Source organism: Dasypus novemcinctus, chromosome 4 (genome assembly GCF_030445035.2).
Source record: "Dasypus novemcinctus isolate mDasNov1 chromosome 4, mDasNov1.1.hap2, whole genome shotgun sequence".
Classification (NCBI taxonomy): domain Eukaryota; kingdom Metazoa; phylum Chordata; class Mammalia; order Cingulata; family Dasypodidae; genus Dasypus; species Dasypus novemcinctus.
In genome coordinates, this window is record NC_080676.1 from 71,430,562 (window position 1) to 71,451,124 (window position 20,563).

Sequence of the window (20,563 nt, forward strand, 5' to 3'; positions counted from 1 at the left end):
CTAAGGATAGAAGTGGTCACAGAAGAATACACAGCGAATGGACACAGAGAGCAGACAACTCGGGATGGGAGAGACATAAAAAAAAAAAACTGCGTACTTATAGTCATCAGTACTTACTTTTTGGCTAACAGATCTGGAGTCATGGCTTCAGTGGTTTCTGAATCACTCAAGGCATTCTCATCATCACCTATCATACTAGGATAACAAGTACATTAAAATTAACACCTGAAACAATTTACAACCAGAAAAGCAGGTAAACATAATTCTACTATGTATAAAGTGCTGACGTCATCTTTGAAGTACAATTTTAAATTGTTCATATTCATTGCAAATATTCAAAATTATAGCAGCAATCAAGCTTCCTATTGTAACTGTTTTCTAAAAATACTGAAAACTTGAATCATTTGTGAAAAAAATTACTATAAAGGTTCAATTATTCCACCAAGTAGGAGTGAACAAGTAATCAAAAACCCTAAATAATCAGTATGGTTTACTTGTACTTCAATTTGAAGAAAGAGACAAATCATATATGCAGATATAAGACTAAATAAAATAACAAAACTAGATCATAAAGACATAATTCAGGAAGTTTAGCTTTCCTACCCCACCCTCTGATGAAAAATTTGCTCCCACTGAAGTGGTTATCCTTAATTCTCAAGTACTGAAAGATACGTAAGGTAGAACTCATATATATATAGAAAACTGTACTTTTTCTGGTTATTTAGAAAGATGAGGTGAAAAAAGTTTAGATGATGGTTTTTTTCCCCAGGAAGTTAAAGCAAACAGATTTAACATTATTGTTTTAAATTAAGCAGAACAGGTTAAGAGAAACATAACTTGCCAGTCCGGAGAAACTGAAAAAAAAAAAAAAAAAAAAAAAAAGGGAAAAAATGGTGAAACTGAGCACTGAATTATAAAAGCTGAGCACATATATTTGTGCATACATATATACATATAGCTTCAACTACATGGGGACTAAATAACTTTTCAGTCACTCTCAAAGGAAGGATATAGGTAAGGTAAAGAAGAAAAAAGCAGTATCAAATACCATTCTCATTTATTACACTTTACATATCATATATTTTTTATATAATATTGTCTAAAAATAACAGCTACAGCCATTTTTAAAAATCATGTCTTATGGTAATTCTTTTAGGATAGTTATCCCCAGACAAAAAAGGTAAAGGATGGCTACTACATTTATTAATGGAAGGAAAGAAAGTCCTTACTTTGGCTTCTGGTACAATAAAAGTTTTAAGTTTTGTTTTAAAGTATCCATCTGCTAATAGGAGAAAAATAAAGATAAAACTTTTTGTAAGTGCTATGTTTATTACTTCCTTCAAACTTTCTATTAACTTTCAGTATCTGTACCTCCTATTTTATTTCTTGCTATTCTTGCCACAATCTTAAATTTATTTTCCTTGTTTTCACTATTAGCAGATTATCTCAAATTATCTCCCAAAATTTTCATTCATTAATTTAAAATATAAAAATTATTAATCCTATTTTTTTTTATTAGAGTAGCTCTAAGTTTACAGAAACAACTTGCTGAAAGTATGGGGTTCCCATATACCCCTATATTACATACACAGTTCTCCCTATTATTAACGTTTTGCAGTAGTACCTTTGTTATAGTTGACAAAATATTATTTTTTAAAGATTTATTTTATTTATTTATTTCTCTCCCCTTCCCCCACCACCCCAGTTGTCTGCTCTCTGTGTCCACTTGTTGTGTGTTCATCTGTGTCTGCTTCTATTGTTGTATTATTGTCAGCAGCACCAGGAATCTGCGTCTATTCTTGTTGCGTCATCTTGCTGCGTCAGCTCTCCATGTGTGTGGCCGCCACTCCTGGGCAGGCTGCACTTTCTTTCATGCTGGGTGGCTCTCCTTACAGGGCACACTCCCCTACGCGGGGGACACCCCTGTGTGGCACGGCACTACCTGCGCACATCAGTACCACATTTGGGCCAGCTCCACACGGGTCAAGGAGGCCTGGGTTTTGAACCACGGACCTCCCATGTGGTAGACGGACGCCCTATCCATTGGGCCAAGTCCGCTTCCCACAATATTATTCTTGATCCTATTTTTAATGGTAACTTCTGGATTTATATTGTTTTACTTCAATGACATGTTTTAGCCCTGGAAATCTTTATTTTTCAATACAAGTTAAGGTGACATCTAAATTAGATATTTTACTTATTTAATCTCTCTCATAATGCTTACTGGAGCCTTATTTTTGTCTTCATACTTCATACCAATTGCTGTCACATAATATTGTTTCTCAACTCTTTTTTTTTGGGGGGGATTGAACCCAGGACCTTGAACATGGGAAGGAGGCGCTCAACCCCTGAGCTACATCTACATCTGCTCTCCAATGAAGAGTTTTGTTTTTTTTTTTAAACATTTTATTTATTTCTTTCTCCCCTCTCCCTCTGTTGTCTGCTCTCTGTGTCCATTCACTGTGTGTTCTTCTGTGTCTGCTTGTGTTCTCTTTAGGTGACTCCAGGAATCAATCCTGGGACCTTCTGGAGTGGGAGAGAGGCGATCATTCTCTTGTGCTACCTCAGCTCCTCAATGTGCTGCATCTCTTACTATCTCTCCTCTGTGTCTCTTTTTGTTGTGTCACCTTGCTGTGTTAGCTCTCCACATGGGCCAGCACTCCGTGTGGGCCAGCTCACCACACAGGCCAGCTTGCCTTCACCAGGAGACCCTGGGTATTGAACCCTGGACTCCTATATGGTAGATGGGAGCCCAACTACTTGAGCCACATCCACTTTCCTTATCTGTTTTTTGGAGCTACCAGGGATCAAATCCAGGACCTCATAGATGGGAAGCAGGTGCTCAACCACTTGAACTACATCTGCTCCCCACAATTCCTTTTAAAAATTCTGGGAGACTCCAAACTGCCTAAAATCACAATGCAATTATCTTATGTAAGTTCAAAAATAAAGTCATAAATTCAAAAAAGAGAGTAAATGAGAGACTATCAGGGGCTCAGGGAGAGGGAATGGGGAGTTATTGCTTAATGCATTCAGAGTTCCGGTACTGGATGATGAAAAAGTTTTGGTAATGGATGGTGGTAACAGCACAATACTGTAAATGTAATTAATGTCAATGATTTGTACATGTAAAAATAGTTAATGTGGCAAATTTTATGTTTTTTTAAACATAAATACGTTGCCACAATAAACAACAAAAAATAAGGACATGCAACAGTAGTGATGGCCACCAGACTAAAAGAGTTACCACCTGTATAGTTATCCTTTTCTGAAAATAGACAAAGCCCCTGATTTCTACTTCAAAATGAACAAGCCCAAACCTCACCTTTCTTTCTATAAATAGTGTATTTTAAGGAAGGCAAAATCTACTAATCTGCATATGTCATTAGTAGCTAGGGACCACTGAGGTACCACGAATAAACTTTTACTACTATAATTATAATGTACAAAAAGGAACTGCACATTTATACTAGAACACAAAAATATGCAGTTGGATTATGAACAAGTATCCAATAACAAATATAAATTAAAAACAAATTCATATTAGCTGTTATTCTGAAACTCACACCAAATGCAAAATGTAAACAAGTGAAAAGTCAATTGATGCCTGTATAACATTACCTATGGTAAGGAGTGCTAGGTTCATCTATTTTCATTAAACCATAGTCTTTGTCTGCCGGATGATATGTTGCCAGGATGTTCATTTCATCCCACTTCTGGGATTTTTTACTAAAATTAAAAAAAAAAAATTCCCAATGAGTTAAAGGATGAAACAGCTCCACATCTAAAATTCACAAACATTCATATTCCACTTTCAAATTCTAACCCCTATTTTTACATTTACTTTCTTGGAATAGGAACTGATTTAGGGGAAAAAAGATAAGCAATTACAATAAAATGTGATAATTTTTATAAAATACTTATTTACCATATATTAAAAACACAGTATTCAGAAACTATTCCAGGCATTAGGAACATAAAATTATACTATGACTTGCTTAGTCTCCATTTGGCTGATAGAATTAGTAACAGCAAAAATTGCAAATCTATACATCACTTGATCTCAGTAAAGAATTTTTCACTTTACATCGGTAAAATTTTAATAAAAAACACCAACTTCTGGGGAAACCGACTTTGGCCCAGTGGTTAGGGCGTCGGTCTACCACATGGGAGGTCCACGGTTCAAGCCCCGGGCCTCCTTGACCCGTGTGGAGCTGGCCCATGCGCAGTGCTGATGCACGCAAGGAGTGCCGTGCTACACAGGGGTGTCCCCCGCGTAGGGGAGCCCCACGCGCAAGGAGTGCACCCATAAGGAGAGCCGCCCAGCGCGAAGGAGGGAGCAGCCTGCCGAGGAATGGCGCCGCCCACACTTCCCGTGCTGCTGACGACAACAGAAGCGGACAAAGAAACAAGACGCAGCAAAAAGACACAGAAAACAGACAACCGGGGGAGGGGAGGGGAATTAAATAAATGAAAATAAATCTTTAAAAAAAAAAAAAAAAAAAACCAACTTCTGGAAAATGGCAACTTCTGGGAAGATGGTGGAATAGAAAGACTATCTTCTCTCCCAGAAAAATAGCTAGAAAACATGCAGAAATGGCCTAAAAAAATCTTCTAGGGTTGAGGACACCAGGGAAAGACTGGACACCGCGGAGAAGAGAGGGGCAAGAAAAAGAATCATGACTGCAAAATCGTGAGTTAAAAGCCAAGGTGCAAATGCAATAACCCTACCCCACTTTTGAATTCTCAGGCCTCTGGGGATAGCTTACAGACAAAGGGGGCCCCAAGGATCCACCTCTCCAGGAAAGGGGAGTGAGAGGGACAGAGCTTAAGGCTGACTAAACTTTTGACCCACAAATTTGGTCCACTGTGTTCCAGGAGCCCTTCTAGGCCAGGTGGAGCCATGGCATTGTTTCCCTGGGGAGCCTGCAAGGGACTAAAGCTATTGGACCCTCTCAATCTCCCTCTCTACTGATCAGGAAGGGCTGCTGAGGATGAGAGGGAATGGAATTACTTCCTACCCAGGAAAAGGGAAGGGGCTACCAGCAAAGGTTGGAGAACTGCCTCTGAGAAAGTTTGAATTACCAGGCTCTTAGCCTCCAGCCAGGAACCTCTTCCAAATTGATCCTGTGAGTGTTGCAGGAAACACATTCCTACCAGGCATTGAAAGAGAGGGCTGCCAAAGAGCACCATCAGCTTGCAGACCAAGGAAGTGCACGTAAGGAAATTTTTTTTTCAATTTTTAGTCAAACATTTATTCCTACACTATATTCAGTTTGAACTCTTCTTTTCCAGGTTATACTTTTTTCCTAAATATAAGTTATAAATAATAATCGTTTGCTTTATGTCCCCAGTCTCAATACCATAAAGTCACCTGTTTTACCATGGCTGTATTTGTATCCTTTAGAGTAGTATATGCTTATTAAGCCAGTTATAGTCCAGTAACTTTGTCAATGTAAAAACATTAAAGAATAAAGAACACTGATCCTAATCAGCAGTAATTCTGCCTGATAAATTCTTTCCATCTCTAAACAGCACCTGAAAGAAAATGAAATTAGGGGAAACCAATGATATTTTACCAGACATTGTGTATTTTTAATAGTTCAACAGTGATAAAAATTTATAAGAGTAAATTAGGTTAACATTTAAAAAGGTATATTTTAATAATTATAAAACTCATAAATTCCTAGGTAAGCTGTGGAAAGGCTGACCAAGATACATAAATTAGGAGATACAAGTGTCCATCTAAATTTTCTTTCATTTTTTACAGAATATTTTATTAAAGTTGTTTAATGTACATAGCTCATTTGTCATTTTGAAGTCCCTTTATTGTAAAGATAATTCTTTTGTCTGATGATAAACAGCAGCCTTGTCAGTGATTATTCTGGACTTCCCATGTTGGTAAATTAAATTTCTTCTTGAGACATAAAATTTCCTGCTGTATTTCTGAGGTAATGATTTTTACTATTTCTACAGTATCTGGAGGGCCCTGATGCATCAGCAAATCTGGTGATTTACTTCCCACAGAATGCTGTGTAATTGCAGAAGAGTGAGAAGGTATTCCTGCTGATCTCAAAGCTTCTGATACATTGAGTTTAGGGTTGTCTCTTCTGTCAGGGAACCTTATTAACAAAGCATGTGGCTTGAATACCCGAATGACTCTGCTGGCAGACGCCATCTTGCTGCCCATCACGACCCCTGACCAAGGAAACTAAAAGTAAATAAGAGGCCTTTTTCAGCCTTTACAAGCTCCCTCCCAAGGCCCCTGGAAGCAGACTGCAACCCATTACTGGGTCCACGACCCAGAACTGAGTAACTAAAAGGGACAATCCTAAAGACCCAGTAGAGGATGAATTAAGAATTGAAGAAGAGAGTAACATACAGTCTCCCGCCACTAAAACCCTATGAAAGAGAGAAAGATTGAGCATCTGAGTAAATTTACAATGCTAATCAGATGTCTAGACATCAGGAAAAAAATTACAAGCCATAATAAGAAAATGGAAGAAATGGCCCAAGTAAAGGAATATATCAAAGCCCCAAAAGAGACACAGGATTTGACACAACTAATCACCAAGATGCAAACAAATTTCCAAAATCAAATAAATGACTTGAAAGACAATATGGCTAAAGAGATAAAGGACATCAAGAGGACTGTGAGAGGGAAGCGGATTTGGATCAACGGATAGAGTGTTCACCTACCACAAGGGAGGTCCAGGGTTCAAACCCAGGGCCTTCTGACCTGTGTGATGAGCTGGCCCATGAGCAATGCTGACGCACGCAAGGAGCGCCGTGCCACGCAGGGGTGTTCCCTGCATAGGGGAGCCCCACGTGCAAGAAGTGCACCCCATAAGGAGAGACCCCAGCGCGAAAAAAGTACAGCCTGCCCAGGAGTGGTGCCACACACACGGAGAGCTGACGCGGCAGATGATGCAACAAAAAGAGACACAAATTCCTGGTGCTACTGCAAAGAATATAAGCGGACACAGAAGAACACACAGCGAATGGACACAGAACAGACAACTGGGGAGGGAGGAATTAATAAAAAATAAATCTTACAAAAAAAAAAGAAGACCGTGAGAGTGCACAAAGAAGAATTAGAAAATCTGAATTAGAAAGAAACAGAGCTTATGGGAATGAAAGACATGATAGTTGAGATAAAAAATACAGTATAGGGGAAGCGACTTAGCCCAGTGGACAGGGCATCCATTACCACATAGAAGGTCTGTGGTTCAAACCCCGGGCCTCCTTGACCCGTGTGGAGCTGGCCCACGCACAATGCTGATGCACGCAAGGAGTACCCTGCCACACAGGGGTGTCCCCTGCGTAGGGGAGCCCCACACGCAAGGAGGGTGCCCCATAAGAAGAGTCGCCCAGTGTGAAAGAAAGTGCAGCCTGCCCAGATATGGTGACACACACGGAGAGCTGACACAACAAGATGACGCAACAAAAAGAAACACAGATTCTCATGCCACTGACAACAAGAGAAGCGGACAAAAGAACTGCACGCAGCAAACAGATACAGAAAACAAACAACTGGGGTGGGGACAGGGGGAAGGGGAGAGAAACAAAATTTTAAAAAATCCATTATAGGCATACAACAGCAGACTTGAAATGACAGAAGAAAGAATAAGGGATTCAGAAGAGAGAACAGCTGAAATTGAAGAGAGAAAAGAAAAAAAGAATATAATGGAAACTTAGAGCCTGGGACTCAGGGAGTTAATAACACAAAACGCAACCAAATACGTGCCATGGGAGTTTCAGAAGGAGAAGAGAAGGGAAAAGGGACAGAAAGAGCATTTGAGGAAATAATAGGTGAAAACTTCCCAACTCTCATGAAAGAAATGAACTTACGTGTCCAACAAGTACAGCGTACCCCTATCAGAATAAATGCAAATACAACTACTCCAAGACACATACTACTCAGAATGTCAAATGTCAAAGATAAAGAAAAAATTCTGAGAACAGCAAGGGAGAAACAAACCATCACATAAAAAGGACACCCAGTAAGACTTAGTACAGATTTCTCACTAGAGACCATGGAGGCAAGATGAAAGGGGTATGATACAATTAGGATATTAAGAGAGAAAAAGCCAGCTGATAATTCTTTATCCAGCAAAATTGTTCTTCAACTATGAAGGTGAGTTCAAAACATTCACAAGCAAATAAAAACTAAAAGAGTTTGTAAAAAGGAATCCACCTTGTCAGGAAATATGAAAGGATCCTTAGAGTTGAAAGGAAAAGACAGGAGAGAGGGGCTTGGAGGAAAGTATAGAAGAATGAATAGCAGAAAGGGTAACCAAAAGAGTAAAAAGATAGATGAAAATAAGATAAGACATATGAAAACCAAAGAATAAAACAGTGGAAGTAAATAATGCATTTACAATAATTGAATGTAAAAGAATTAAACTCCCCAATCAAAAGATACAGGCTGACAGAATGGATAAAATAATATGAGCCATTCATACGCTGCTTATAAGAGACTCACCTTAGACCCAGGGATACAAACCGCCTGAAATGAAAGGCTGGAAAAAGATACCTCACATGAACAGGAACCAGAAAGAGCAGAGGTAGCTATACTAACATAGGAAAAAGCAGACCTTGAATGCAAAAAAAGTTATAAGACATACAAAAGGCCATCATATATTAGTAAAAGGGACAATCCACCAAGAAGAAATAGCAGTCATAAGGATCCATGCACCTAACCAGGGTGCCCCAAACTATGAGACAAACTCTGAAAAATGAAGGGAGAAATAGATATCTCTACAATAATAGTTGGAGACTTCAACACATCACTCATATTGTAAGACAGAACAATTAGACAGAAGATTAACAAGGAAACTGAGAATTTAAACATGATAAATGAGCTAACAGACATATACAGAATGTTGCACCCAAACTCAGCGGAGTATACTTTCTTCTCAAGTGCCCATGGATCTTTCTCCAGGATAAACAACATGTTAGGTCACAATGAAGCTCTCAATAAATATAAAAAGATTGAAATTAAGTACTTTTTCAGATCATAATGGAATGAAAATGGAAATCAATAACAGACAGGAAAGAGGTAAATTCGCAAATGTGTGGAGGCTGAACAACACATTCCAAAAGAAACAGTGGGTCAAATAAGAAATTGCATGTAAAATCAGTAAATATGTTGAGACAAATGAAAATGAGAACAATTTATCAAAACTTATGGGATACAGCAAAGGCAGACTTGAGAGGAAAATTCATAGCCCTAAATACCTATATTAAAAGAGAAAAAAAGAGCTAAAATCAAAGATCTAACTGAACCGGAAAACACAGAAAAAGAACAGCAAACCATTCCCAAAGCAAGCAGAAGGAAAGAAATAATAAAGATTAGGGCAGAAATAAATAAAATTGAGAACAACAACAACAAAAAAAGTAGAGAAAATCAACAAAACCAAAAGCCGGTTCTTTTGAGAAGATCAATAAAATTATAACCCGCTAGCCAGACTAAAAAAGAAAAAAAGAAGATGCAAATAAATACAATCAGGAATGAAAGGGACAAAGTTTACTACTGACCCCACAGAAATAAAAAGGATCCTAAGAGGATATTATGAGGGACTAGATGTGGCTGAAGCAGTTGAGCATCTGCCTCCCACACGGGAGGGGTCCTGGCTCAGATCCAGGTGCCTCCTAAAGAAAAAAAAACAATGAGCAAAAAAACCAACCAAACAAAAAAACCTGAGCAGACAACAAGCAAAAACAATGATCACACAACAAGTGCAAAAACAGGTGAAGGAGCCAAGGGGGGGAGGTGGTTATTGTGAGAAATTGTATGCCAAAAAACTAGACATCCTAGATGAAATGGACAAATTCCTAAAAATGAACAAACAACCTACACGAAGGACAAGAAATACAAGAATTTAACAAACCAATCACATTTAAAGAGATTGAATCCGTCATCAAAAATCTCCAAACAAAGGAAAGTCCAGGACCAGAGTGCTTCACAGATGAATTCTACGAAGCATTTAAAAAATTAACACCAGTCCTGTTTAAATTCTTCCAAAAAATTGAAGAGGAGGGGAAATTATCCAATGCATTCTATGAAGTAAACATTACCCTAATACCAAAGCCAGATAAAGATACTATAATACAAGAAAATTATAGACCAATCTCTCCAATGAACATCTATATAAAAATTCTCAACAAATCACTTGCAAATAGAATCCAACAGCATATCAAAAGACTTAGAGATGACAACCAAATGAGATTTATACAAAGATATTACAAAGATATACAAAGATAGTTGTATACAAAGTATACAAAGATAGTTCAACATAAGAAAATCAGTTAACATAATATACCACATTAACAAATTGAAGGAAAAAAACCACATGATCCTCTCAACCAATGCAAAAAAGGCATTTGACAAAATCCAGCATCTTTTCTTGATTTAAAAAAAAACAACTTTGAAAGATAGGAATGGAAGGAAAATTCCTGAACATGATAAAAGGAATATGAAAAACCTTAAGCAACATCATACTCAATGGGGAAAGGTTGAAAACTTTCCTTCTAAAATGCCCACAGTTACCAATGTTATTCAACACTGTACTAGGAATTCTAGCTAGAGCAAAAAAAAAAAAAGGCATCCAAATAGGAAGAGGAAGTAAAACTCTCAGCATTTGTGGATTACATGATCCTATATTTAGAAAATTCTGAAATGTCTACAACAAAGCTACTTGAGCTAATAAATGAGTTCAGCAAAGTGGCAGGATAAAAGATCAACATGCAAAACCAGTAATGTTTCTGTACACTAGTACTGAACAATCTAAGGAGGAAATCAGGGGGAAAATTCCATTTACAATAGGAACAAAAAGACTCAACAAAAAGACCCAGGGATCAATTTAACCAAAGAAGAACAGGACCAATATGCAGAAAACTACAAATCAATGCTAAAATAAATCAAAGAAGACCTAAAAATATATATAAAGACATTCCATGTTTATGGACTGGAAGACTAAATATCATGAAAATGTCAATCTTACCCAAACTGATATACAGATTCAATGCAATACCAATCAAAATTCCAACAGTCTGCGCTGCTGAAACAGAAAAGGCAATTACCAAATTCATTTGGAAGGGAAAATGTACCCGAATAGCTAAAAGCATTCTAAAAAAAGAAGAGTGACATGCGAGGAATTTCACTGCCTGACCTTGAAAAACATACTACAAAGTTACAGTGGTCAAAACAGCATGCTATTGGCATAAAGACATCTTGATCAATGGACTAGACTTTAGAGTACAGAAGTAAGCCCTCACCTCTATGGTCAATTGGTTTTTGACAACCCTACCAAGTCCATGTTGATAGGCCAAAACAGTCTCTTCAACAAATGGTGCTGGGAGAACCATAACCAAAGGAATGAAAGAGGACCCCTATCTCACTCCCCATGTAAGAACCAACTCAAAATGGATCAAAGACTTAAATATAAAATCCAGGACCGTAAAACTACTAGAAGAAAATGTAGGGGAACATCTTAAAGATCTTGTGGTAGTTGGTGGTTATTTGGACCTTGCTCCCAAGCAAGAGCAAAAGAAAAAATAGATAAATGGCACCGCCTCAAAATTAAATATTTTTGTACCGCACAGGACTTTGTGTAAAGGGAGAAAAGGCAGTGACTCAATGGGAAAAAATATTTGCAAATCACATATCTGATAAGGTTTAAAATCCATGATATATAAAGACTTGCTGCGACTCAATGATAAAAAGATAAATGACCTGATTAAAAAATGGGTAAAAGACTTGAAAAGACATTTGTCCAAAGAAATACAAATGGCAAAAAAAAAGAAAAAAACGCTCAGCATCACTATTGATAGGGAAATGCAAATCTGAAATCTGAAATATCATTTCACACCTATCAGAATGGCCACTATTAAAAAGACAGAGAACTACAAGTGTTGGAGAGAAGTGGAGAGATATGGACAGATAGGAATGCTTATTCACAGTTGATGGGAAAGTAGAATGGTATAGCCACTGTGGAGGACTGTTTGGCAATTCCTAAAGGAGTTGAATATAGATTTTCCCAGCAATTCCACTACTAGGTATATACCCAGAAGAACTGAAAGCAGTATCATGAATAGACATCTGTACACCGATGTTTATAGTGGCGTTATTCATAACTGTCAAAAGATGGAAATGACCCAGGTGTCCATCAACTGATGAATGAATAAACAAACTGTGGTGTATTCACACAATGGAGTATTATGCAGCTGTAAGAAGAAATGAAGTCATAAAGCATATGACAACATCGATGAACCTGGAGGACGTTATGTTGAGCAAAGCAAGTCAGACGCAAAAGGACAAATACTGCACGAATGTGCTACTATGAACTAAATATATTGTGTAATCTCATGGAGTTACTAATTTGAATATGGGTAACCAGAAAATACAATGAGTAGAATAGAAAGCTGACGGATAACTCATGCATAACTAGGAAAAAGGATGTCTGTTAATCTTTGGAAATGAATAGAAAAGGTGAAAGTCCAACATAATGTTTGTAACTAGCAGTACTATTATGTGGGTATGAAAGTAGTTTAAAGGGAAAAACTAAGGTCATGTGTATTACTAAAAGGAGAGGTAAAAAATATAACATGGTACTATACAGCACAGTAAAATCACATGTAAAATATGATTACTGGTAAAATTGCATATAGAAGACCCTGTTAATACTACAAAATGACAACAGACCAAAAAAACCCCACATTATCATAAGTGAAAGAAACCAGACACAAAGTACTACATACTGTTTAATTCCATTATATAACATGTAAATATAAATCAATTTATAAAGATAAATTAGGTTAGTGGTTATGTAGGGCTGGGGAAGGAATGCTAAGGGGTGTGGAGTTTTCCTTTTTGGAGTAATTGTTCTAAATAATTTTTTTTGTGGTGATGAGTACACAACATTGCGAGAATACTAAAAGCCATTAATTATACTTTGGAGAAATAGTATGCATATGAACATATCTCAATAAAGCTGCTTAATATTAATAAGTAATTGTGCAAGAATAGCCAGAAGTAGGAACTATGTACAGCAGGGGAAGTATATACAGAGATTGAAAGGTGATGAACTTCCTGTTTGTTTTTTATTATTATTGAAATAATGAAAATGCTCTAATGATGACTGAGGTAATGAATGCACAACTATGTGCTAATACTAATTGTACACTTTGGATGAACTGTATGCTTTATTAATATGTATCAATAAAATCTGTTTTTAAAAAAAAGAATATTGAATTAAAAAGAACAATCTGTCATTATTATTGCTTGTGATAGAAAAAGAATGAAGATGGACCTTTGGAGTATAAAAGATATCTCTATTGGGGGGAACCCAATATCCTATAAATCTGTTTTGTAAGATAATGATAGAAGAAAAAGAAAACTATAAGATGTAAGCAGAAATGTTTTCTTAAAATTAAGATAAAATTTAACAATCACAAGTCCAACACCCTAAACCATAAGAGTCAATAATACACTACTCACTTAATGCTAGATATTTAAATTGAATCCAAGGTTCATAATAAGGCAGATTTGTACATGTTTGTGCAAATTTTCTTCAATGACATTTTTAGGACAATTTGCTAGGACATGTGTTTCTGAAGAGCTTTACTGTTTACTCCATGGAGCCATATAGTTTTTTTCAAAGAGAAGGCTATTTATAACATCCTCGCTACTACCACAGTGTTGCTAGGATTGTATTTTTCTGTGTGTGTGTGTTTCATCCACTTCAGCAAGTCTACAATGGTATTAAAAAGTTGTTCTTGGGAAGTGGATGTGGCTCAAGCAGTTGGGCACCTGCCTACCACAGGGAGGTCCCAGGTTCGTTTCCTAGTGCCTTCTAAAGAAGACAAGCAAGACAGGGGCAAGCTGATGCAATGAGATGATGCAATGAAGAAACACACTAGGAAACACAATGAGAAACACAACAAGTGAGGAGTGGTCGTGGCTCAAGTCAAGCCACTGGATGTCTCCCTCCCTCCTGGGAGGTCCCGGGTTTGGTTCCCTGTGCCTCCTAAAAAGAAGATAAGCACACAATGAATGGTCAGAGAGAGCAGACAAGCCAGTGCAAACAAGAGTGGAGGGGAGAAATAAATCTTTAAAAAAAACTTCTGTTCTTTGCTCATTACATTTAACAAATATGAAAAAAAATGCTTGCTATTTTACTATCCTTTTGTGAATTGATATCTACATCCTTTGCCTATCTACTGGAAGTCTTCTCTTATAAATTTGAGTGAGTTCTTTACATTTATGTAAATCACATTATATATAACTCAAATTCTTATCAGTCTGTACATTTAGTTTATTTTTCACTGTAAACAGAATTAAAAGTTTTATATATTCAAGTCTCACTCCCACTTCCTCAATGTGACACTAAGAAAAATCCTTACAGTTCAGGTTCAAGAAAGGTATTTTTGAATTCTTAGATGGAAAACAGTGAAGTAGAAAAAATTGTCAGTAGTGGATATGAAAATTTAGCATCTCTCTAAAGTTTTGGTAGAATTAACATTAGCATAACAAAATTGATGGACGACTCTGAGTTTAAATCTCTATGCCATCATGAACTGTATGATCTTTTCTGCATTAGTATGTCTACACCCCAAATCAGGGGCATGACCACTTATATCACAGATCTGCTATGAGGATGAAAGCCCTTGCCAGTTTCAGTCCAACACCTCAAGCCCTACCCCCAACCCCGAGTAACTTTTTCCTAGAGCCTAAATCAGGTCCTGAAAAAGTCACCACTTCTCACTTTCACATTGGTAGCTCGTATGATGCCATCTCAAAGACCAACATGTACTTGTTTATGACTTGCTCATTTGATAGTTCTGGCCTAGCTTGAAGTGAGAGGCAGGATTTTGCTACAAGGTGATAAACTTTAATAGCACATTTAAGAAATGGTTCCTTCTTTAAGTGAAGATTCAACTTATATAGGTTGATTAAACTATAAAACTTCAAAGTCTGGCACCAGTATGGAGCAATTAAAGTGAGACTTAAAAATAAAGCAATTTCAAGCACGCAAAAAGTCACTTTTGGAAAACATTTTACTCTGCCAGCTTTTAACTATTCCACATCCCTTTACAGCAGAAAAAGACAAAATTTGAAAAATGCTTATATCTTAAACTATATTAAAGGAAATTAAAACACAATTTTTTTTTTCAGGCAGAATTTGTCTATTACCTAAAACTACTAGAGAATTTGAATTGAACAGACTAACAGGACTCAATAGCAGATTATATAAAAATACCCACTGGGACATGGGAGAAATTAGATTACTATATTTATTTTTATTAGAATAAATCTAACATTTCAGGGTGAAGCACTCATTTAATACTTAAACTAAGGCATAGAAATAATAAATAACTTACCCCAAATGACAAAGTTAATTAAGTGGCAGAAAATCTGAACCCAGGCAATCTAGCTCCAGAGCCAGCACTCTACTCTTAACCACTCAGCTACAGTACTCACAAGATAGACTACAGTAAAATTTAATATTGTATTTCCATCAATTCCAAAATACCTATTTTCACATTTTAATATCTCTGAAAATAGGATGTCTTAAAATGGATGACACTTTGTAATCTTGGCAGTGTTTTTTTTTTTCTTGGTGGTATATAAAATGATGGTACATCTCAGAATCAATGAAGTCTTGTTTTACATGAATTATACATACATACTCATTATACGTGCTAAGTTAGACCTTTACAAATTGTGCACTATATTCAAGGTATCTTGAAAGATGAGAATTCAGAATAAGAATAGACAATGGTGTTCAAACTGGTAGTAAAGTGTGTCACAACATTTTGAGGTTTATTTATACCTAATTATGTGGATTTACTAGATTCTATCTAGAAAAAGAAGGTAGATTAAAAACAACAAAACAACCCATCAATGATAGATTAATCATTTAAAAAAGATAGAAATGCTTAAAACTATTTAAAATAGGCTTTATATGAACCTCACTTTAAGTAGTATATTATGTCTTGAGATAATATCTAATGATTAGTAGTATATGTATATAAATTATAAATGTATTTGAAGAGTGAATTTTTCTTACTAGAAAAGATGCACAATCAAAAAGTTAAGACTAGAATAGACAACTCAACTTCAGACCTTAAAAAAATTCCTTTGTAACATCCCTTTACTTTAATGAACACCTCACAACTATGGGGGTTCAGAAAAAGGAAACTACCACTGCATTTTACATTATATAAAGGCATCAATAAAAGGTAATTTATTAGATTCCTGGTCATTTTCTTTAATACGAGATTCTTCTGCCTTGTTACACTCTGTTCCAATGTTTCAAGTTAGACCAATAATATACTACCTTTATTAATTTCTGAATTTTATATTGTTTGCAAGAGCTGTGACTATCAGTTTCTTTGCTTTTTTTTAGAGACATGTAACACTAATGAAAAAAGCCTACCCCTTTTTACCACTTAGGACCAAACATCATGACTCTCAATGAATGAGGGCTGGTAGCTTCCTTTGAAGTCAAGACTATAACCCATTAATTAGACAAGTCAATTAAAGTTGCCAACCTTGCAAAAAGGCTCCTTTTAAGTCAATCTGTCCTGCCAGAAGTTCCTAAAGAAGCAGCAACCCTACTTGGGTGAGTCAGTCCAGTATAGTGGGTCTATTATAGAGGCAGAAAATAAATACCTGGAAGTAACCCCAGACACTTTCAGAGAGAGGCCAATCCACAGCATGATGCCCTGACAGGTTATGGTAGATCAAAGCTGAGAATAAGTGGAAGTTAAGGAAGCAGAAAAAGAGGAAAATAATAAGCCAGTTGGGAAATGGACAAGAAAGCAGCTTCTTCTAGAAAATCACTAAATAACACAGATACCAGTAAGAACCATGCTCTTGCTAAAGACCCTGGAGCTGCATTGCCAGCCTTCTACAGCTGTTTTTGAACTACCTTGTTCTTGCCACAGCTATATTCTGGTGAGAGTCTGTTTTGTTAATTCCATGATTTACAACCGTCATTCCCCAGCCCCATTTGAAGCTGCTTATTCCCAAAAGAGGTCGGAAAATCGCATGTTAGGGAATGTAAGAAGATTCAAGCATTCAAAAGAGGGTAGAAGTGGGAGAGTTTGGATAGACAAACGAAGATCCTTTTCAACCCCCAAAAAAGGCTAAGATTCTAAACTACTACTTAATGTTTTCTTCAGTGTTACACAAATCCGCATAAATTTACCACCACCAAGTGGTACTTCCTTTTACGGTTCTAAATTAAATTAGTTCCTTAACAAAGGTGTGCCCCAGTTCCAACATTCTAAGTCACGAACATCCTCGTTTTCCCTTCATGACTTTACAAATTTCAATTACATTTTTCTATGCCGTCTTATTTCAAGAATGTAGTCCTTATATTTTTAGTATCTTATGACACTCCAGTCCCCTTGTACTTCTAACCCAGTGGTGTAGTTTACAATATATATTATGCTACAACCTTTTTTTCACTGAGCATTGCACCTTGGATATCTTTCCCTGTCTGTGAATAAATATCTCCTTCATAATTTTTTAAAGGCTGGTATATTGTTCTATTACACAAATGGACCATAATTAATATTTCACCAGTCCTCATTAATGGACATTGGGTTGCTTCCAATCATTAACTATTACACACAATGATTTGGGTTAACACCTTTTTACAGGGGCATGCAAAAGCAACTAAAATATCACCGGATAATTTTAAGTTGCTCTTCTTAACTGCTTTAGTTGCAGATTCAAAAATAATTAGCAATAAACAGCTAATTTCTCAAGCCAAGAAAATTCACTTTCATTTTGGATACCTCGGATTTGAGATTAAGAAATAACAGAAGTTTATCAGTTGAAGCTTTGAAACTTCAATTTGATTCTTTAATAATTCCAACTCAACTCTCCCAAAATTCAAACATCATGATTAGTTTGTTTTTAAACTATCATACACAAATATACTTTTCTTTTTTTTTTTTTTTTTTTAAGGAAAAACACGATAAACATCACCGCTCCTGCATTCTTTAAAAGCCCCCGCAGCCTGGCCGAAAGTGGAGGGAGACCTGAGAGACGCCCGAGCCGCATCCGCGTAGCCGCCGCTGGGCGCTGCAGGTCGAACCGCGGTGGGCTGGGAGGCGACGCCGCCCGCACCGGGAAGGAGTGGCTTTCCCAGGCAGAGCCGGGCGACCAGATGCCAAGCCTACCGGCTCTCACCTCAGCTCTTCATCGACGCTCCCGCCGGGCTGTTCGGCCGAGGCCACCAGAGAAGAAGTCGTAGAGCTCTTGTTCTTCAGGATCCCCTTGATGGGCCGGTGAGGAGCCGTCGAGGCCGCCATTGCCTGCCGCTCCAGCTGTCGGCTCAATGTCGCTTCTTGGCGCGGGCTCGAGAAAAGGAAAGGACGTGAGCAGGGACCCACCAGGCAGCCGCGGAGCCCGCTCGGGGCTGAGGCGGCCGCACCTGCAGTCGCAAAGACGGCTACCGGCGTCGTTGTCACGACACAACGACGCCACAGCCGAGCGGCTGGCGGCCGGTCGCGCGTTCTCGGTCGCCGGCACTTTACCCACCACCAGCGGAGAGAGCCTGGCGTAGCAACCCCAGAGGCACTGCGACGCAGACGCCAAAAGCAAGCGGGCCCGCCCTCTCGCGATACCTAGGCGGGGCGAGAACAAAACCAAGCTCCTCGCCCCGCCTCCTCCTGGCCCTCGCGCTCTGCTCACCCCTCCCCCGAGGCTGCTCTACGGTTTTGCAGCTCTCGGAGCACTCTCACGCCCACCACCCTTTGAGGTCGGTATGGCTCTTTTTTATTTTGTAACTTAGCAAAAAGGCTCAGAGACGATATCACTGACCAAAGGTGTAGCTGACTTTCCAAGAAATGAATGTGATGTACCTCTTTCCTTCCATTTTACCAGAATGAAAACCCTGTTATATGATCGTGGAATATCAGCATTGGAATGGTCCTTAGAGACCTATTATGAAATCATAGAATATTGGCATTGGAATAGTCTAACCTTCTTTTGCTATTGGAGAAGCTGAAGGACAGAGAGGGGAAGCTACTGACCTCCTTCACATAGAACTTGGGGCTTCTGACTTCTAGTCTGGTGTTTCCCCATCTTTCGATGTTGCCTCCCCATTGGTAATACTGTGGAAGGTATTGCTGACAGAAGTTCCTAGAACTGTGATTTATGTCTTCCACAAAAAAATTTTCTAGAGAATTCACTTAAGGTAACCAGTTGTCCAGTACTGGCTGAAATCGGCCAGAAGCTTTAGGGCACTGTCTAGGTCTTCAGGAAAAGAGTTCAAAATGAGAAAATAAAAGAACCCACCGCCCGTTGTATTGTACCTGGGATGAATGAAAAACCTGAGAGCGGACTTTCATGAGAGGAGAGAGCTTGAGACTCTAGCGAGTCAGGAAACGTGGGGTGCTGTGGCCATTGTGAGGAATAGAAGTGGGTTCTAAGAAGTACAGGAAAGGGCAGAAGTTTGAAGCCCTGAGAACGATCTCAGAACTATATTGCATCTCAAGTCCAGAGCTAAGCTAGGGTCTGCAGAGGTGGTGGTGTCCATGCCGTACCAGGACCAGGAACTGTACAGATGGGACAAATGAAAGTCTCAGAGATTAAGCAAATCCCTCACCCCCCTCCACCCCAGTCCCTTATCACCAGGCTCTTTTCTACCACCCATTACTTGATCAGCCCTCCTTGTAATTCTTGTGACAAGCCAGAGCAGAGCAGGCTGCGTTACCAAGGATCGCCACCTCCAGCAGACCAGCTCCCCTATATATTCATGGATTATTAGACCTGGAAGGAACCTCATCAAGCACTTCTCCCAGGTGGCAGTCCAGCATCTTCTTGAACAAACCCAGTGGCCAGGAGCTTACCACTTCCCGGTACATGTCATTTCATCTTCCAACAGCTCTGACTCAGAAAGTTCTTCCTTAGGTTGAGCTGACACCTGGTTCCCAGCAACGTCCTCCTCTTGTGTGGGGGGAGGGAAAGAATGTGGACTGGGTGAAGGGTTCTACCCTATTTTGCCCTGATGGCAGCAATCTCAATTGTCTTCTTTCTGGATCCCACATTTCATCTCCCTTAACACAGGCTCTGTGCCTTGGAGAGCAACACTGTTTGTGTTCTTGGGACTCTGCTCCTCAGGACTGACTGCGAGCAACTATCTTGTGTTTTCATTGTTTGGCATACAGCCCCTCACCGAATTCCTGGCAAGAAACAGGGCTTTCTCAAGGGAATGAATACTGAATGGACATAATGGAGGGGGAAGAAAGGAAAAACTTTGCCAGCCATAGAGCTCAAAGTGTTCCCCTAGGAATTTCCTCAGTTGAAAGCTAAGGCCGTTCCACAGCCACTCTTTTTTTTTAAACATGAAATTTACTTCTTATTTAAAATAAAATATCCACATTATAGAGCAATCAGAAGATTGACCAAAAAAATGAATATAACCCTCACAATATCCTTTCAATTATGTTTATATGTTTGTGTGCTATGTATTTTTATTAGAGAAATTATAGGTTTACAGAAAAGTCATTCAGAAAATAGTTTTCATATATCTGCCTCCAT

At 38.3% G+C, this 20,563-nt stretch overlaps 1 protein-coding gene across 3 annotated transcripts in view; it reads right to left on the reverse strand.

Moving 5' to 3' along the window:
- The window catches only part of PPP1R2 (protein phosphatase 1 regulatory inhibitor subunit 2), a 30,332-nt gene extending 10,179 nt beyond the window's left edge, over nucleotides 1-20,153 (reverse strand). Inside the window, exons 1-4 of one of the 3 annotated variants that reach the window (XM_071214697.1) lie at nucleotides 19,873-20,153; nucleotides 18,209-18,376; nucleotides 3,622-3,729; nucleotides 118-195 (exon numbers count right to left, since the gene is read on the reverse strand). In XM_071214697.1, coding sequence (XP_071070798.1) covers nucleotides 118-195; nucleotides 3,622-3,729; nucleotides 18,209-18,376; nucleotides 19,873-19,892 — 374 coding nt within the window. In that variant the 5' untranslated portion in view covers nucleotides 19,893-20,153. Of the gene's footprint in view, nucleotides 1-117; nucleotides 196-3,621; nucleotides 3,730-18,208; nucleotides 18,377-18,559; nucleotides 18,633-18,882; nucleotides 18,929-19,872 lie in introns of those variants that run through there. The other 2 variants (XM_071214698.1, XM_071214699.1) reach the window with 2 other exon arrangements.
- Nucleotides 20,154-20,563: the final 410 nt, after the last annotated feature.